The following is an 18,341-nucleotide window of genomic DNA, read 5'->3' as shown; positions in this document are numbered from 1 at the left end:
GACATTTTGTATTGCAGTTACACGTCATTTAAAGCTTACTGTCAGGCCGAAATAGATGATTTGACTCCACATTGCTGAGCCTTGGACCCATCGACGAGGGGAAGCGGGATTGCACAGCCTCATCAGCTGCAATACCTGCCGTACCAAAATATCATCTCTTTATGCAGAGCTTGATCAACTGAGAGACCAGTAAAACGGAATCATAATCTACATTTTTGTGGCGATAGAACGAACGCGGAGCTTCCAGCAGCTGCTGGCTGGGTTTGGAAACAGTCTGAGGAAGAGTAAGTGAAGCCTGATGTGGATTGATCCGCAAGCTTTACCCCATCAAGGTTATCACAAGGCTGTAGCTGAGCGAAAGTTACTCCATTACCGCCATGCAAGGGGCATGCCAGATACTACAACGGGCCGCAAAGGTACCGAGCGGGTGCTCGGCGTTTTCAGCGCGCGTCAGCTGCCATGGCTCGGTCTTGTCGGCCAACTCTATCTGGAGGCTAAAACAAGGACATAGGGTCTTATTTGTTCTCAACGCATTGACGTTTTCATCTAGTCAACAATTAAAGAACAATCTTCTTTTCCGGAGTTTCCGCAGGGTAAACTCTAGCAGTACAGCTACCGATGCATCTGGATTATTCCGTTCCGTCCATCTAACTGATCGGTGCGGCGGCTGAAAAGGTAGGCTTTATTGTAGTTTAATTTTCGATGAGGTTTCTTCAGGTCCATTGATACTTTGCGCTTCGTCAACTTTTTTTCCATCTGTCCTTGAAGTCGACCACAAGCCCTCCCGCAGCGCTTCTTCCCCAAAACCCAAAGCCAATCTGGTGCTCTTTTCTTTTCTTTTCTTTTTTTCATCTCAGATGATGGTAGACGTATTGGAAGCCAATTCATCTGAATCAAAGGGGTGATATTTTGCGCGATTGCGAGAAACAAAAAATTGTTTGGTCCACTGTAGAGTGTCTCGACAAGTCGCTCCTCAATCTGGGTGAGTTAAAAAAGGGCGACTGCCTTTTCCATTCCCTGAGACGCGCTGTCTTCTCAAATAGAAGATCGCACTCTTTAAGCACTCTTCTGGCAGCTAAATTCAACTTCAAGCGCATAGTTCATCACCGCTGTTGTTTCCATGCCGCGCGGCGGGCTTTCTAGCCGCATAGCCTGCTACCTCGGCGAGATGAATCAATGCGCTCATATAGCTTATATGAATAAAGATACGCGTGAGATATCTCGAAGAAAATTTCACCACACTCTTCTATTAAAAGATATTCAGGCACCTGCATCATGCGGATCTTCCGTTGAGTAGCCTCATACAATCCATCGCATTTGGTAAGGGCTCGAACAAGACCGGCATACTTAACAACCGCTAACGGTCGGTCAACTTTTCTTTTCATAAGTCCGATCTAAATAATGGGCCAAATGCCGTAGCTGTTCTCCAGCTAAGTGGACAAAATGCACTCTCAAATACCCGGACGACTTCCATGAAAGCGACATGCCGTCCTCAACAACAATTCTCTTTGAGGTTATCCTTAATGAATAGCTGGTGTTTACTCCCATGGGTTTACTCCTCCGAGAACTGGAAAAAAGATTGAATATTACTTATTACTGATTTCTTTCGCCTTTCTCTACTCGGGCTCAGCTACAGACGGCTGCTCATAATCATCATGTCGCCGTGAACCTCTTCATCTGTGTTACACATGGCCGATCTCTCTGCTGAGCCAGCCTGTGCTTATAAATACAAGATTCCCTTCTGTCCACTAATAAACAAACATCAAATTCAGACGTTATGCGACCTGTATTGGTACAATTGTGTGCCACATGAGCGCCATTGCCCTTGTTGCGTTTAGCTCTATGCGCCAAAGCAGCTTGACCCACCATTAGCCGTCGGGCAACCTTACCGAGAATGGGTGATAAATTACATTTCGAGATTTGGCTGCTAGGAAGGTCATTGAAGTTGCAGCAAGCGGTAGCAAGGTGTAGCTATATCCTGTATGCTATAAATTACAGACATGCTCCGGTATGTTTAGGTTAAGTACTTCCATTTCCCTAGAGTGAGTTCTCCACGCTGCACTATTCACAATGGCTGGCAATGCATCGGCACAGCGCTTACACGACCCTTTTCAGGCCTTGCAAGTGACCATCTCCATCGATAGCAGCTGTCACGATGCACCTCAAATATACACAACTGGCTCAGTCATCGCTGGGCGAGCAATCGTTTACAGCGAGATTGATGCATACTGCGAAGAAGCCGAAATTCTCCTCCTTGGGCTCGCTGGAACAAGGCTAGAGCTTACGAGACACAAGCCGACGCGAGCGTTGTCGCCGTTCCTAAAGATGTATATGACGGCCGAGTGCGACGGTGGTAGCCTGGAACTGGATTCACCTTTTCCTGGATCCATATCTGCTGGGCAAACGGTTTCTATACCTTTTAGCTTCATCGTACCGCAGTACCTTCTCCAAGACTCGTGCCGCCATCCATGCGCGAGCCAGGCTGTCTGGGAGCGGCACTCACATCTGCCGCCTACGCTGGATGGCGCAAATGAAGACGAGCACGAATTCCTCGTCCGCGGGCGGATACAATATTACGTCGAGATGCGATTGCGCTTCCACGATAATTCCAAGAACAATGATGAAGCCGTCGTCTGTGCCAGCGCCGAATACAACACCTCAAGGGTCATTGCTGGGAGGCAGATGGTGACCATCCTTCCAGCTCTTCCTGAGCTGCCCCCTCTGCCGCTAGATTCTTTGGAGTTTGGAGTATTCCTGCAGAGCAATTCAATCGTGGCTCGAAAGAATATTCTTCAGCGGGCTGGTAGACTTAAAGCATCGGGCACGCAGCCGCCAGCCATGATGCTAGATCCGTGGGGTCGATCTTCACCGTGCTCGGTCTTACACCTGGAGCTCGATTTCTTCCCCAGCGACGCCTCATCCCATCCTCCGAACAAGCTTGTTGTGTCCGGTGTCGCTCTTGGCACTACACACCTCTGCGCGGAGCCATCGGAGCTGCTACCAGAGCTCTCGTGTAAAAGTGGCGGAATGGGCGGTGATGGAAACGGCCCAACTACAGTGCAATACAGCTCTGCGCAAAAGTTGTTCCAACTGACGCCTGTGCTGCCGGCTTGGTACCGCATCCAAGGTCTAACGGAGGGTGACTACTACAGAGCACAACTAGAGATGCCACTCTCATTACCGGTGTGTCAGCAGAAACCAATTCTCCCTACATTTTTTTCCTGTTTAATTTCCCAAACGTACACATTAGAAGTTAGGATGTCACTGGGGCTTTCCAGTCCTAATCTCGCGCTGACACTGCCACTACAAATTGGCGTCTGCAGCACATATTTTAGTGGATAGTGTAGTCTCAGCGGCCGGCTAATAAAAAAATTTGCATTCAAATAACACATCATCGTGAGCGACGAAATCGACTAGCTATTTCGAGTCTACAGCTGGGCGATAAACGCACATGAAGTCATAGGAGCTCGGCTCCGACACATAACACCCTCGCTTGGGGCGCTGAAAAATGCTAGCCGCTCATTGTGACAAAAATGACACGAAAAGCGTCTTGTGAAAGAAAGTTCAAGGCTTTGCGAAGTGCTTCATGAAGACGGAATACTTCCAAGATCGGTCCTGGCTACTAAAGACCGCACGCGGCCACTTTGCCCAGGCCGGCGATATTCACTGAACGTATTGTCGGTGCGCCCCCCGGATGGTATGTCTCTCATATTACCGACGCATTTTTGGTGTCTTTGTCTCTGCAGCGCTATAAATCTTTCGCCTAGTCAGTCACCTTGGCTAATACGCGTCTGGCTAGACAGTCGCAATGAACCACTGGCATGCTCGCAGCGGCCCGACCCGCCACTCTCATTGACAATGCTCGGTGTACTGGCAAGACTGGTAGAGGAGGCAAAGTGCCTGAGACACTTCAAGGGTGGGTGCAGCACCGCCTGGATGCCATGGGGAAAGAACTGGGATTCCCCCCTTGGACGTTGCCCGCTCTTCATTGGGCGACAGGGTGGTGCAAATGCTCGCATTCAATGCCACTCTTACCTTTGCTGGCTCGACAGGCTACAGTGCCCATTGTCTGGGAAGGCGTTTTTTTGCGCAGATCACGGCGGACAATCAGCTCCAGTCGGCCATGTCACGCGAGAGCGGCGTGCTGCTTTCCTGCCATTGTCCACATGACAAGCCCAGCTAGCCGCGCAATCGATAACGTCGCATTATGAGCGCCCTTGAAAGGGACGGTCAAATGTGTAGCTCCCTGAAGGAAGTAAGAGACCGGAGACTGCATTAGCCAACTCCTTGGATCCGGTGAGGGTGGCAGAAGGCTCTCCGACCGGTCCCACGAAGCACATATACTATTATCACAGGCTTTCCGGATCTCAAACATAATAAAGCTTGGGAATGGACGCGTTGACTAAAGACGCCGGTGTAGAAATAATGATTGCTGATGGTCGGTGAGTATGTTGCGCTGATTTGGAACAAGCTCCAACATTGTAAACCACCGCTCCACATATTCCTTGGCTCTTCTGTACTCTGACTCCTATTGGGTAACCCAGAGAAGTACTCAAAACCATCGATAGCGTTCTAGACAACGTATTCAAGTCATGAACTGAAGGCGCGGCTGGACCATAGTGCTCCTCCCGTGTGGCGCATCACACGTGGTGTTTACGGAAGGTGTATGACACGGGCGTAGAGTAAGTACATGATGATATTGGCGGAAAGCACACGAGATCATATAAACAAAGCTTACATCGAGAAACAAATGTGGTGGCTGAAACGATTAGCAAACAAACTATACGCGTCGCTTTTGTCGCCCGAGCTGTCTCGCGACATATAGCTATGCTTCACGACGTGACTGCGCCTCGATCATGATTGAACGACCCCAAGCGGAGAAAAATAGGCAGGTCGTATTCCTGGGATGCTCTGGGATGCCATGGGACGGGCCAGAAGAAAGACACAGTAGTCATCCGGCTGAGCGTCAGTTTGCATTAGTGGTGGTGAGACACAGGCAATACTGAGTACTGTCGGGTCGGGGCTACGCGGCGAAACCTGTAAGTTGGTAGCGAATGAGCAGCCATATCAGTCTAGATTGATTTCTACAATCTTGGGCGCGCCCCAGGATCAAGAGCCCAGAGGTAGAACAAATGGATTCGTTTCTGTTAAAACAATTAAAGGGCCGAAATTAGACTGTGTTCCCACGGTGCTGCGCTGTATAGATGCAGGGGTCAAGTTTCGGTGATGCAACAAGGCAGCCCTCGTCGTTGGGCAGATACCACCGATTCACGATTTGCTACTGTGGCCCGAGGGTGAGCCACTGCTACTAGCAGCGAGTCATTTGCCTTGCAGGTGCGTGTGGCAACATCGGCGAGCAAGCTGAGCGCCTTGCTCTGGGTTCCTGCTGGCTTGGACACGGCGATCCACTGCCTACGTAGTGTAGAACATCTACAGAATCATGTGTGATACTCTTCGGAGGAGCCCGCCACCCAGGCGACTACATAGGCAGAACCACTTTGAAGAGACACTCCCTTTGCACTCGCTCTCTACTAGTCAACCTAGTCAAACAAAAAGCTAGGCCCCCTGCTAGCAGACTGTCAACCAGGTGGATTATCCACTCAAATTACTCTGTCCCCGTTTCACGGCAGCGACCGCAGGCGGCGGGATCCCCGGCTTTTACGATGGCTTCACATCCTGGAGGTTATTGTGCATGGCTTTTGGGCGCCCTCCTGCCCAGCGGCCTGTAGCAGAAAGATAGGGGGAGTGTTGTGACCCCGGTATGTGCGACCAGGATTAACTATTAGTCTGGTTTCTGTCTCTCAAGTCCTTGCACAGTACAGCCGGTGCAGCCCAGATGGTACGCATGCAAGCATGGCATCACATCGAAGCGTCTGCATATTGTGTTGCTCGGCTTTCCTTCTTTTGTTTCGCAGTCACTTTTTGGCGGGTTAATCCGCTGCGGCCGCATCAAACGGCCGCCTATTTGTTGCTCGTGGCCTGTTTACGTGCGACCTACATGCCGTACATATATGCACACACGCCCTTGGTCTCGGCTGGCTTGACCGCATCTCCTCATGTGCACAGGCCTAACGAGGCGACAACTCTCTTCCGCTGTCGGTGTGCATTCTTCACCGTGGTTGTGAATTCTTGATCCTCGCACATCATAAAAATTGCAAGGCGATAGAAGCACTGGCCCGCTAGCAGGAGGCAATCTCCAAGGGCTGGTCGCTGCTCTACTGGTATGAGGCTAGCCTCATTCCGACCGCTACTCGCGAACATCATTGTTGCCACAGCAGGCTTGCAATCTACCCAGTCATGGGGCCTTTGCCAAAGGCAGGACAAAGGCAGGGAAATACGGCTCTCACTCCCAGAGACAAAAGTATGCAGGAGCACACTGTTCCCAGTGGAGGCGCCACTCTTGTCTCCTCGGCTTCATCAGTATCGTCTCCGGGTGCACTCGCCGGGAGCAACAATTCGTCGAGAACGCCGTCGATGCGCACTTCGGAGCTCGCGAGGGGCTTCCAACGCTTGCCTGCTGAGCTACGCCTCAAGATCTGGTGGTGCGCCACCGAGCCGCGCGTCATCATTTTAGATGATCTTCTTCGCTGGCCGCATGCCTATCCCCTGCCCTCAGTCGCCCAGATCAACCGCGAAGCTCGATTTGAGTCTCGAAAAGGATATGTGGCCGTTGGTCCTGGCCAATCTTCCCACGTACATTTTGGCAGAGACATTTTCGTCTGCGATGCAAGCATCACCGAGGCTACTTCAGATGAGCCCCTAGAGGCGCTTGCTACCCGGGTCGAGCGGCTCGCATTCTGGGATTGCTTCCCGGATGATAATCGAGTGGAACTACCATACTTCTACTCAACTTACCTTGCGGCGAGCCAGGCAGCAGCCAGTGCTGCTGTGATGTCCACTGGGACAGTGCCATTCTCATCGGGAATAGCTGCGCCTTCCAATGGACCAAGACTTCCAGCCGTTGATTTTGATAAGCTCTGGTTTCCAAATCTGCGAGATTTATGGATTGTGAAAGTCGGCGGCGTGAACAGGGCATGGCTGATTGACGCAGACTTGGAGCAAGAAGCGGCGCCCGAAAAAGTTACCACAGCGGAGGCATCATCACCTTGCCTTTCAGCAGCGCCTCTTTCACAGCACCCACACTCCCGCCAGACGGCTCGAAAATTTCGGTATTGGGTGCAGGATAATGTCGTTGAAATGGCACCCCTCAGTCTAGACGATCCGGACACCCGTCTAGTGCTACGTGAAGGCCGCTGCGGCAAAACAGACTGCCAGGAGCTCAATCGCGGACGTCCGATTCTGCTATCTAAAGTATCCTTTATGGAAGGAAAGTATCGTCCGTCCCAGGGATGGCTGCGCATTGCACCATGGGACGGGCGTGACACCGACGACTCAAGCACCAGTGAAGGCAGTATTCCTGGCAAAGATATGGGCGAGGGCAGGGGCAATAAGCCTAGGAATTGCTCTCGCGACTCGATGCGGTGGGTAGTTGTCGAGAGAATCCTTACTTTTTCACTTCGGTGGGAGTCTTCCGATGATACAGACGAAGGCTCACGCCGACACATTGGAGCCCAAAGCCATGCTTAGCACACTTAAATTGGGGCCAGTCTGCCTCCTCTCAGCTGGTCTGCGCCGATGGTTGGGCAAGCCACTAAAAGTCAACTAAGAGAGACTGCCGACAAGGCTGGGTGTTGAGTACGAGCGTCGAGGTCGGCTTGGTTCGCAATATTCAGCAATAACCCTCTCCCTGTGAGTATTCACAGTTGAATTGGCGGAGTATTCTACCGGCGCTGCCGGGCGACAACAAGTCATACAAAATCCAGCTTTCAAGCTTCATAAACAGCATAAAAAGATTAAACTATCTATATATAAAGAGTCTGCCTAGCCCATTTCGGTTCTGCGGAACGCTCAGATTCGCGTAAGCTAGCACTTGTCCGAGTGCGTTCCTTTCATAAGCGTACTACTACCACCCCGGACCACTAAAAACTCTGCAATGCGTTCTGGCTATACCAGTGCCTCAGTTACGGCTGAGAGGAAGACGGATGCTGCTTGGTTTCCTAGCTTGGAGTCTCCTTAACTTCAAGTACGAAAATTTGTAGAAAAGATTGGACTGGGAATTGGTAATTGGTGTCCTGCAGTATCAACTTTCGGGACGAGATAGCAAACGGTTGGCAAAAACAAAGGAGATTATGCAACATGGAATCGCGGTATTTCAAAGACGGTAAATGTTCTTGTCAAGCTTCAAGCGCTACCTGTATGTATTATCGGACTCAATTTCGGGCTTTCAACAGTTCGCCACTATCATAGCCATCATATTGGGTTAATATGCGGCTGCACCTCAGCAGATGAAAGAAAATCCTCGTCATACACTTGTGTTTACAACACAATTAGTAAACACCGGGGAGGATCTTCCATCGCACCACCGACTTGTACTTTTCCCAATCAGGGCCATACTTCTCTGCACAGGCAGCATCGTCTCTGCCTTCTCGGTGAATCAATAGAACAGCAAAATACAGGGCGTGAAAGGCAGTAAAAATGACTCCCCATCCCTTCGCAACACTCTGCACGACCTCAGTGCCATCGGCCATTCTATAGCCCAGCACATCCGCGGCCGCCATGGCGCCAGAAGGCAGAATCACATATCCGGCCAGACCTGCAGCCAGGCTAAAGGGCAGAGACTGCATCCAGTCGCCAAAGTAGTTGATGTGGCGTGAGACTCCCCACCAGCCTGAAGTCAAGAGACGGGTGCCGCGCTTGGTCTGCAAGTGGGACAGGCCAGCGACGCTCGGGTGATCGGGCGCCTTGCGGAAGACGGCCTTTTGCGTGTTGGACGCGCGGAAAATATAGAGTCCAATAGCGAAAACACCGCCGAGAGCAGCCAGACCAGGCCAGCCGAGGTGGGTGGGATAAACAGCGAGGTAGCGGCACTGTGTCGAGTAAATAAACGGCACCCAAACAATGTCGCCAAAAGTCAGCATGAAGCCCAGGCCATCGGTAATAATGTCCATCATGCTGAGAATACCCGCTTCGGCATACTGGCCCTCGAGCACATAGTAACCCTGGATGGCAGTCACAAAAACCATGCTGTCTGTGACGTAGCCGTAGTTACGATACTGTTTGGCCATAAAGGCAAGGTCAAGTAGAAGCCATCCGGTAAGACCTGGACGCATCTCAAGCCAGGTCTTGATATCAATTTCACCGAAAATCGGCAGCGTGATACGGGGGTTCAGCTCGCGGCCGATGTAGAAGTCGTAGATGAGGCTTCCGGTGTGGCCTCCCTTGGCCAGCTCGCGGAGCTGACTGTTGCCAGTCTTCACCGTGAAACTGGCGGCGTAGACATAGATGGAAATGAACCACGACAAGAGGACATTGGCGGTAAGCAGCTGCAGATAGTTCTTGTCAATCCATCGCCAGACAACAAAGTCGGCACCATACACATAGGTGCCAACTGCACACGCGGTGACCTGGACAAGGGTAGAGGAAAACGCTGCAAGTAGTCAAGTCAGTATGCTAGCAGTGGCAGCGAACTAAATAAATACATACCGTTGAAGCTATAATCTAGAGGGCGGCCGGACTCGCGCAGCTTCGCGCCAAGCACCTTCTGTGACGGAAGGACACGGAAGAGCACCAAGCTCAGGAGATAGTAGGCAAAAGTCCAGCCAGCTGCTTCGAGGGTGATGAAGCCAGCGAGCCCGTCTTCGGGCCAGGGGATCTGAGTCTTGAGCGCATCCCATGTGAGGTTGCGGGGGCTGAGCAGGCCGGGCGCAGGGCAGCCAGATGTGTCATTGCAGGCAAAGAAGAAGGCATACACAAGCACCGGCAGGCCAAACACAATTCCAGCAGCACCCAGTCTTGAAGATTGTTAGCATCTCGTGCACAGCATGAAGGAGTTTCTGAAGCTTACGGTCCACCGAATTCATACTCGATTTTTTTCGCGCTAGGAGCCATGATGGTGTCGTTGCCCCTTTTTCAGACAAGGACGGAAATTGAAGATGAAAGAGATTGGACCGACCACGCAGGCTTTCGAGAGAGGAAGCACTGCGGTATTAGTATGTCAAATTCCTAAGTGGTTTAAACCTTCAGCTCCGTACAGGATCGCCGGCGGATTTTGCCTATACGCGTATTGCAGTGTTCATGCGCAGGTGGTTTACAAGATTGCTGTCCGCAGGTGGAGAGGAGTGCCTGCAGCTTCTGCTCAGGTCATCCGGCTTGGAGATTTCCGGTCGCGTTCGTGGTTCGTGGTGGAGTCGCGTTTTCCCGAATACGACGTACGGTCGTGAGGAAGATCTTCCAAGTGCTTAGCGTTTCTTTTGATAGCATGCGTAGCAGAGGCTTCGTATTTTTATTTTTTTGTTTATTTGCATGTCATCGGCATCCAATTTCAAGGTAACATAATATGCTGCCTTGTCCACCAGTCAAGGACAGTCGCACAAGGGGGGCATTCAGTCATTTGAGCACTTCATAGTATTACCAGAACTAATTAATGATGCACCAGCTACTCCCGTTCGCCTGGCCATTGCCTCTTAGACCAGAATACCCGCCAGAGCAGCCGCGCCGAGAAGCCCCATCACTGGAGTAGAGGCAGCAGCAGCTCCCTTGGATGAAGACGTGGAAGCTGCTCCTGCGGTTGAGCCACTGCTTGCGGCAGATCCGGCAGCACTGGTGGGGCCAGCATTAGCAGCCGCGCCGAGCTCAGATGCGAGTGCCTTGGTGGCTTCAGGGAAGTCGGTAGCAGTGGTGCTGTACACCGACCACTGCACGCACACTCCTGTCAAGGCAGTACTCCAGTCTAGAAGGGCGAATTAGAAAAGAGGGCATTCGACAATATGACGCTCGGGGTGACAATGACGTACTGGCCTGGCAATTGGCATCGACTTTGTCCATGGCCATGGTGACAGCGATGCTGGCCACATGCTTGCACATGCAATCGAACGTTCCAGCTCCAACGTCCTTAACATCGCAGCCCTCCTTCTCGAGGGCGTTCTTGAAAGCAGAGTAGGAGCATTGAGGAAAGTCTTTGACAGATTCAGAGAGCGACTCGACGGCAAGCGCGCCGACGGCGTTGGCCACGATGACAGCAGAAAGAGTAGAGAGCCGCATGGTGAATACAATCAGTGAGAGGTATTCAAATTTCAGGATATTCAGTGTTCAAAGTGAGACCAGAAAACGGCGCCCCTGACAGTGGCGGGCCAGCTGGTTAAGACTGTTTTGCATATAAGCCACAACAAGCGAGGGCGACGGTAAGGACAGAGCTCTCATCTTTCAATGGCTTCCCGAAAGCTGATGCTCATCAGCCAGTAGCAATTTTCCAACTTCCTGGGGTATTGCTATTTTGGTCCAGGCACCTTGTCTTCTAAGCTTTAATACCTTTCCATGTTTCAGCGCTCAGCCTTCCAGATGCCCCCTTCATGTAGTTGGGCTTTCAGCTCCTCGCATTCCGACCCAATACGGAGATCGTAGCCACGACTAGTCTTCTCTCAGCGTAACATGACTCTATGGGGTTTTTGGAGGCTTACTGGCAAACTATTAATCCCATTTTGTTAATTGGCTGCCTCAGGTAAGCACAGCTCTGCTAGGTGCCAGGGCGCGGCGAGAAGCGAACTGCACTACCAAATCTACAACGTCCGTTGAGGATCATCCTTGCATGCTTGGGAATCGGAGTCTTGGCATCTTTCCAGGCGGCGCTAACTAGTTGGTATATGTTGACTGTAGTGCGCTAAAGTCCGGTTGGCGCACATTTCAGACTCGAAGCTGGTCAGAGGCACCAGGGCGTAACTTGGCTGCCTTGTGAGACGCAGATGAAAGGGTTCTGCCGTCATAGTACATGAGTCACTGCTTGTTACTACTGTAATACATGCAAAAAGAAGTGGAAAAGACCAGATGGAGCCTGAATACAACTATCAACTTGATAATTATTAGCCCAGGTGGTTTTGCTTTCGCTTTCTCAAGGGTAGCTGGGTTGGCACTCAGAAACGACGCCACAGCGCACACTCGACACCTGTGGCTCCACGAGTCCCCCGCGCCACAACAATTGTCACTAGCTCCACCACCACCAAGCTATCATGCCTGGATGGATCGATCTGCCATTGCCATTAGCACCTAAACTTGCGCCCAAGCTTTAGGTGTTCTCCGAATCGACCAGAAGCCGCTCCTCTGACCATACGAACTTCTGGTGATTTGCGCATGGCACATGTCATGGCATAGGCATCTCGCGGCCAGAAAGCGCCGGATTTGAGCGATCGGCATCATGATAATAGAGCCTGCGCGACAGCATGCCCTCCCACGACAAAACAAATGAAGAGCCGAAGAAGGGGAGGATTATCAAATCCGCTTTCGATAGCGAAAGCTTCGAAGCAGATGGCACAATTCATGTGGACGGCCTCGTCGGCTCGGCGACAATTTCGCCGTCTGGTCGGGATATAGCTCTCGCTTCGTGAGTGAAGCGCATGCGCCAGGTCGCCCTCTCGCTAACTTCCCTAGCCCCGACGGCCTCGCGATCATTGACTTGGACTCTCCCTATAATCCGCCCCGCCGTCTACGCAGTCCTGGGATGCCATGGCTTGTCGTAGACGTGCAATGGTCGCCTTTCGCGGCGCGTGATTACTGGGTCGTCTCTACAGCCAACCACCGAGCCCTAGTATGGAATCTTAACATGAGGGAAGATTCAAGCTCCGGGCCGATCGAACACTCTCTCCAAGGACATAGCAGAGCCATCACGGATGTCAACTTCTCGGCTCACCACCCCGATCTCCTAGCGACCTGCTCAGTCGACGGCTCAGTTCACACGTGGGATCTACGACGGCCTCGCCAACCTGTTCTAACCTTCTACGACTGGTTTGCTGGAGCGACACAGGTCAAATACAATCGGCAAGACTCCCACATCGTCGCGTCAGCGCACGATCGATGGCTCCATATTTGGGACGAGCGAAAGGCGTCAAAACCCATACGTTCCATTACTGCACACACGTCCAAGATTTACGGTATCGACTGGAACCGCACGAGAGCTACCGGAATTGTTACGTGCTCTTTGGATAAGAGCATCAAGTTCTGGGATTATGAGACTGGGGGAGACGATCCGGAACACATCATCCGCACGGATTATCCTGTGTGGCGAGCGCGACATACTCCTTTTGGCTGGGGAATTCTGGCCATGCCCCAGAATGAGCCGGGCGATCTGTTTCTCTATGACCGCCTCTGGTCGGATGACTCCCCCATCGATGCCGCGCCGGCCCCAGTAGCTATATTCCCTGGCCACGGAGACCACAAAGCCAAAGAATTTCTATGGAGAAGCCGCGGTGGCGTTTCAGAATCGGGCATGGACGAGCGAGAGTTTCAGTTAGTATCATGGGGAACCGACAACGAGCTGCGACTACACTGTATCGATAATTCTACATTCAATTCCGTTGGCCATGCGAAAGGCGGGCCTGCTAGAAAAGGGTTGAAGATTACTCGAAAAGGCGCTAGTTACAGGACGTTTCGAGCAGTGGATGACGTACCGAGCAAGGAGCGCAAGGCTGGAACTATGAGTGATCAAAGGATGCAAGGAGCTGCCCAGCAAAGAAGCAGCGCCAACGCTGGCTCTCGAGCAACTACGCCTTATAACCGCTATTCGAGACCTGTTTGGCGTGGTCCTTCGATGAAAGCAAAAGTACTTTCAAATAAAAAGACCACAGACAGTCAATCGGCAATTGGATGGATGAAGGGCATCACAATGAACAAGCGCAAGGCATCAACAGATAATTTTCGTCGTTTGCCGTCTAAAGACGGTATACTCGCACACAGCTTTCCGGAAGACCAATGGGGCGAACCTGATACCATCCAAGAAGAGCTGCTACGCGTCAGCACACAAATTCCGAAGGTAAAATGGGATAGCATTGACATGGACAGCTTGACCTTCAATGCTTCACTGACAGGCCCGTGGGGCGTCGATGCCGACTCCATCTTCATCCAAGTCAAAATTGATGTCCCCACGGGATATCCTAAACATAAGGCGCCCAAATTCACGATTGAAAAGTCATCCTTCATGCCAGAAGAGACACACAAGAGACTGCACCGCGAAATCCACAAGTTGGCAAACCAGTTTTTGCTGCGAAAGCAAAATTGCCTCGAAGTTGCATTTACATATTTGCTCGGCGAAGTAGATCTGGAATCTAGCACCACGTTCTTCAAAAATGTGCGGGATCTGGACGATGACATTGATGGACTGGCAGATGATAGCTCAAGTGAGGATGAAGACCCTGCAGCCACTGGATCGATATCCATGTCGCAAGAGCTTCCCAATACAGGCGAGGTCGACACGACAATTGCCCCTCATGGCCGTGCCATCATGCCTCCGCCTCCTCGAACATGCGGCGCACGGTTCTCCAACGATGGAAAGCTTGTATGTTTCTTTCCTACAAAGGAAGAGAAGTTTCGAGCGCTGTTCTCGTCTACCGGAGAAGCCCTCAAAGATCGACCGAAGAATGAGCCATTCTTTGCTGGCTTCGGACGTTTATCGTACGATCAAAGTCCCCGCCAGCGAGAAAATATCGAAGAAGCGTCTGCCACCGATGACCAATCAGCAGATTCCGATTCAGACCGATCCTCTTCCGAATCCTCTTCTAGTGACTCGGAATCTACTTCGATTCATAATATGAATATGTGGTATCGTCCGAGCCGCCAACCAAAGAAGGCATGGAGCGAGGATCGCTCAGTGAGGTCTAGTGGCGCTGGCACCGGCACCGGCACTGGAACAGGCACAGGCATCGGAACAGCTACCGGCACTGGAATGAGCCGGCGCCGCATCATCAAGGCACGGAACGTCATTTCGATCCACGACCTTCGCGCGGACTTGCCTTCAAAGAGGGAATTCGCTGAAGAGTATGCTATCTTTGGTGATGGAGCAGATGTGTGCAACCACAATGCGCGTGTTGCGGAGAAATATGGGTTTACTGACCTCTCAAACATCTGGCTGTATCTTGCTCTTCTCCTACACAAAGGCATACCCTTGGAGGTGTTGGCAGGCAACGCAAAGCGTGACTCGATCTTGGTCATTGCGCGAGATGTTGTTTCACGAGTTGGCTACATCGATAAGAACGCCCCCCCAGATCCGTGGCTGCATGACAATGCGCTTTTCGGCAGAGTTAGATGGGGCCAGCATCCCTTAGCCAAAGATCTTCTTGTCGATCTCTTTGATCATTTCGAGAGTACGGCCGACATTCAAATGCTGGCTATGCTGGCCTGCATATTTAGCGAAGCTTCAACAGACCATGGAGTCGCATATGCCGAATCAAACCTTCCCAAGCAAGAAACTCCATTGCCCTTGAAAGCACCGTCTTATTCTCTGGAGTACTTCCCCGCAGATGCTACCTCGTGGAACATATACAGCAGAAGCTTCACCAACTCTGCCGTAACAACACCTGGGACACTTCACACTCCAATAAACTATGCTAGGTCACAAACGTCGGATGATGGTGTATGGAATGCTGAAACGGGGCCGAACTCGTTCTCTTGTGGCGAAACGCCACCGTCAAAGAGCAAAGGCTTCTTGGGCGACCAAGAAGCTGGGTCAGCGCTTTCCAAGTCCCCAACTTCACAACCCATTCAACAGAAAAGTAGCACTGGATTTGCGTCGGCTTTGGCTGCAAATCTGCCCCGCTCCTTCACGGGAACAGCGACATCTGCATCACCACCTTCGCAGGGAAAGAAGAAGTCTAGCCCAGCTGAGATGATTTTGAACAGCATTGCACCACGCACGGGAAGTAGTAGTGCCGGAGGAACTACAGCTGTGGTTGGATCTGGCGGCGGCAGGACATCTATGTCCGATGATGATGCTCGGAAAGAAGACCTCACAACCTTGGTCCCTACCAACGTCGCGATCATTTTAGAGGACCAGAGCATTTTTGACGACGACGGGTGGATGTCGCGTCCCCTACTGGACCCGAAGTTATCAGACCTGCACATCAACTACAGATACGCTTATGCGGAGCTGTTGCAGATGTGGGAGCAACCACTGGCTCGCTTAGAGGTCCTGAAATTTAACATCTTAAAAGAAGACGCATCGTCAAGCGGACTCGAAGACAGCCAATTCAGCGCCAATGGCAAAATCATTCTACCTGGCAAGTCATCACCTCTGGCGATGGGTAAACAGGACAATCTGCAAGCTCTCCTCGCGTCAGGCCGCGGTCTGGATATCATCGGCCTCTGCCGTGTCCACGAAACTCAGTTGGAGCCGCTGCAGTATACATCATCTGACCTCAAGGTTGGTGGTGCTGTCGGCACTTGTGACAGGTGCCAGCAACGGCAGGACAAACTCATTTGCGTATACTGTACAGAACCGGTCGATGCGCTGTTCCCGGCTTGTCTTGCATGCGGCTGCGCTAGCCACGAAGATTGCCTGGGTGAATGGCATGCTGCGGGCGAAATGTATTGTCCCGCAGGCGATGAATGCAATTGCGTGGAAGAAGCGGCAAACGGACAAGTCGAGTCCTGGGCAGCGCTACAGGCAGCAATGCTCAAGAGTCGGCAGACGATGAGCCTTCTCCCAGACCCTGCGATGGGAAGCGGTGACGAAGAGGAAGAGGTGGCGGTGCCAGAGAAACAGCCGCGCGGATGGGGCCGGTTAGGCTTCGACACGGCAGGGAGCAGCAAACCAAAGCCAGTTACACCACCCGTGTCACTTGGATTTGGACCGTTTAAGCGGACAGCCAGCTCGTGGTCGCGAAGCACAGGCCAGAAGCGTGGCGGCCGGCGAGGAGGCTAGTTTTCTCTCGTTGGGTAGACCATGCTTCTGCGTGCACGATATTTCGTAGGTGCAAGGCGATGTTTTTCATGTACTTGAGGCGACTTGTTTTCAGAGCGGGCGTTGGCAGGCAGCAGCAGCTATATGCTCTTGTAAAGTACCGGGCGTTTATAATAATACAACAACCGCATGCGAACCGTTGTGCCCAATCATGTGTGGAATTCCGGTGTTCTCCGCAGTTTCGGTTGCAAGCCTGGCAGCCCGTTGGCGGGGTGGGTGGAAATGTCTCCAAACCAGAGCCGAGCCTCACTCAGCCTGGTACATCTCACATCCTGGCATCATACGGCAAATAAATAAAAAAAGGATTGCCCGATTGGATACTGTCGTTTTACTCTTTCATTCAATTCTCCTGTTATAACTTGATTATCGGCCACACGCAATGACAGACTCTACGGCAAAGCTTCCTACCGTGCGCATTGGCACCCGCCAATCCATCCTGGCCAAGATCCAAGCCGAGGGCATCCGGGACAATTTGCAGAAGCGCTTTCCGTACAAGTCCTTTGAGGTCGACGCGATGCGTACTCTTGGGGACCGTGACAAGATTACGGCGTTATACAGTTTCGAGGGCAAGAACCTGTGGACATCCGAGCTCGAGGAGAAGCTGACGGCGCGCAAGATTGATGTGATTGTCCACTGCCTCAAAGGTAGGCCTTTCCATCCTCTTTCTTTACAAGTCCGTTCCATTAACGTGTAATAACTAGACATGCCCACGTCGTTACCAGATGACTGTGAGCTAGCCGTCATCCCCGCGCGCGACGACGCACGCGACGCCCTCATCGTCAAGGCCGGCCTGCCGCACACCAGCCTGCAAACGCTGCCCGAGGGCGCCGTCGTGGGCACCTCCTCTGTGCGCCGCGCCGCCCAGCTGCGCCGTCTCTACCCGCACCTGCGCTTCGCCAACCTGCGCGGCAACGTCGACACGCGGCTCGCGAAGGTGGACAGCCCGGAGGGCGAGTACACGTGCATGATCATGTCGGCGGCCGGGCTGGAGCGCATGGGCCTGAAGCACCGCATCAGCCAGTACCTCGGCTCCAAGGACGGCGGCATCTACCACGCCGTCGGCCAGGGCGCTCTAGGCCTCGAGATCCGCAAGGGCGACACGACGACGCTGGCGATGCTGCGGCCGCTGGCCGACGAAAAGGCGACGCTGGCCTGCCTGGCCGAGCGCGCGCTGCTGAGGAAGCTCGAGGGAGGCTGCACGGTGCCGATTGGCGCCGAGACGGAATGGGTCACGGGCAACGCGGAGGAGTACACGCTGCGACTGCGGGCGATCGTGGTGAGCCTGGACGGCAAGACGGCTGTGGATGATGCGTTGGAGCGGGTTATCAAGACGAATGACGAGGCCGAGGCGTTTGGTCACGAAATGGCAGAGATTCTTGTCAAAGGTGGTGCCAGGGAAATTTTACAAGCCATAATAGCAAACCGGCCTGCAAAGGAATAAAATGTCACTGGTCTTCGACTTATTGATTTCGGAGTCAGAACTGGGTGTTTCGTTCGCGGATGGATTACCTTCTCGTTATCAGCCATAGACATGAGCAGGAAATGTTACACGCAACAAAAA

The 18,341-nt window shown here is 52.4% G+C and overlaps 6 protein-coding genes across 6 annotated transcripts; 4 read left to right on the top strand and 2 right to left on the bottom strand.

Moving 5' to 3' along the window:
• Nucleotides 1–1,894: 1,894 nt before the first annotated feature.
• LMH87_002212 (uncharacterized protein) lies at nucleotides 1,895–4,860 on the top strand (the record flags this gene model as incomplete). The annotated part of the gene is made up of 5 exons (XM_056193626.1): nucleotides 1,895–1,957; nucleotides 2,019–2,042; nucleotides 2,116–3,183; nucleotides 4,621–4,682; nucleotides 4,773–4,860. 5 exons carry the CDS (start codon nucleotides 1,895–1,897, stop codon nucleotides 4,858–4,860), a joined length of 1,305 nt encoding a protein of 434 aa, XP_056050645.1.
• A 1,437-nt stretch (nucleotides 4,861–6,297) lies between these two features.
• LMH87_002211 (uncharacterized protein) lies at nucleotides 6,298–7,587 on the top strand (the record flags this gene model as incomplete). The annotated part of the gene is made up of 1 exon (XM_056193625.1): nucleotides 6,298–7,587. One exon carries the CDS (start codon nucleotides 6,298–6,300, stop codon nucleotides 7,585–7,587), a length of 1,290 nt encoding a protein of 429 aa, XP_056050644.1.
• Nucleotides 7,588–8,387: 800 nt separating this feature from the next.
• On the bottom strand, nucleotides 8,388–9,948 carry LMH87_002210 (uncharacterized protein; the record flags this gene model as incomplete). Its single annotated transcript, XM_056193624.1, has 3 exons — nucleotides 8,388–9,487; nucleotides 9,544–9,851; nucleotides 9,905–9,948. The coding sequence occupies 3 exons, from the start codon at nucleotides 9,946–9,948 to the stop codon at nucleotides 8,388–8,390; spliced, it is 1,452 nt and encodes a 483-aa protein (XP_056050643.1).
• A 575-nt stretch (nucleotides 9,949–10,523) lies between these two features.
• Nucleotides 10,524–11,100, bottom strand: LMH87_002209 (uncharacterized protein; the record flags this gene model as incomplete). The annotated part of the gene is made up of 2 exons (XM_056193623.1): nucleotides 10,524–10,789; nucleotides 10,854–11,100. 2 exons carry the CDS (start codon nucleotides 11,098–11,100, stop codon nucleotides 10,524–10,526), a joined length of 513 nt encoding a protein of 170 aa, XP_056050642.1.
• Nucleotides 11,101–12,272: 1,172 nt separating this feature from the next.
• LMH87_002208 (uncharacterized protein) lies at nucleotides 12,273–16,741 on the top strand (the record flags this gene model as incomplete). The annotated part of the gene is made up of 2 exons (XM_056193622.1): nucleotides 12,273–12,433; nucleotides 12,481–16,741. 2 exons carry the CDS (start codon nucleotides 12,273–12,275, stop codon nucleotides 16,739–16,741), a joined length of 4,422 nt encoding a protein of 1,473 aa, XP_056050641.1.
• A 418-nt stretch (nucleotides 16,742–17,159) lies between these two features.
• Nucleotides 17,160–18,221, top strand: LMH87_002207 (uncharacterized protein; the record flags this gene model as incomplete). The annotated part of the gene is made up of 2 exons (XM_056193621.1): nucleotides 17,160–17,424; nucleotides 17,482–18,221. The coding sequence occupies 2 exons, from the start codon at nucleotides 17,160–17,162 to the stop codon at nucleotides 18,219–18,221; spliced, it is 1,005 nt and encodes a 334-aa protein (XP_056050640.1).
• Nucleotides 18,222–18,341: the final 120 nt, after the last annotated feature.

Source organism: Akanthomyces muscarius, chromosome 3, assembly GCF_028009165.1.
Source record: "Akanthomyces muscarius strain Ve6 chromosome 3, whole genome shotgun sequence".
Taxonomy (NCBI): Eukaryota; Fungi; Ascomycota; class Sordariomycetes; order Hypocreales; family Cordycipitaceae; genus Akanthomyces; species Akanthomyces muscarius.
The sequence above is the reverse complement of the archived record's forward strand: the minus strand, read 5'-3'. Positions and strand labels throughout refer to the sequence as shown.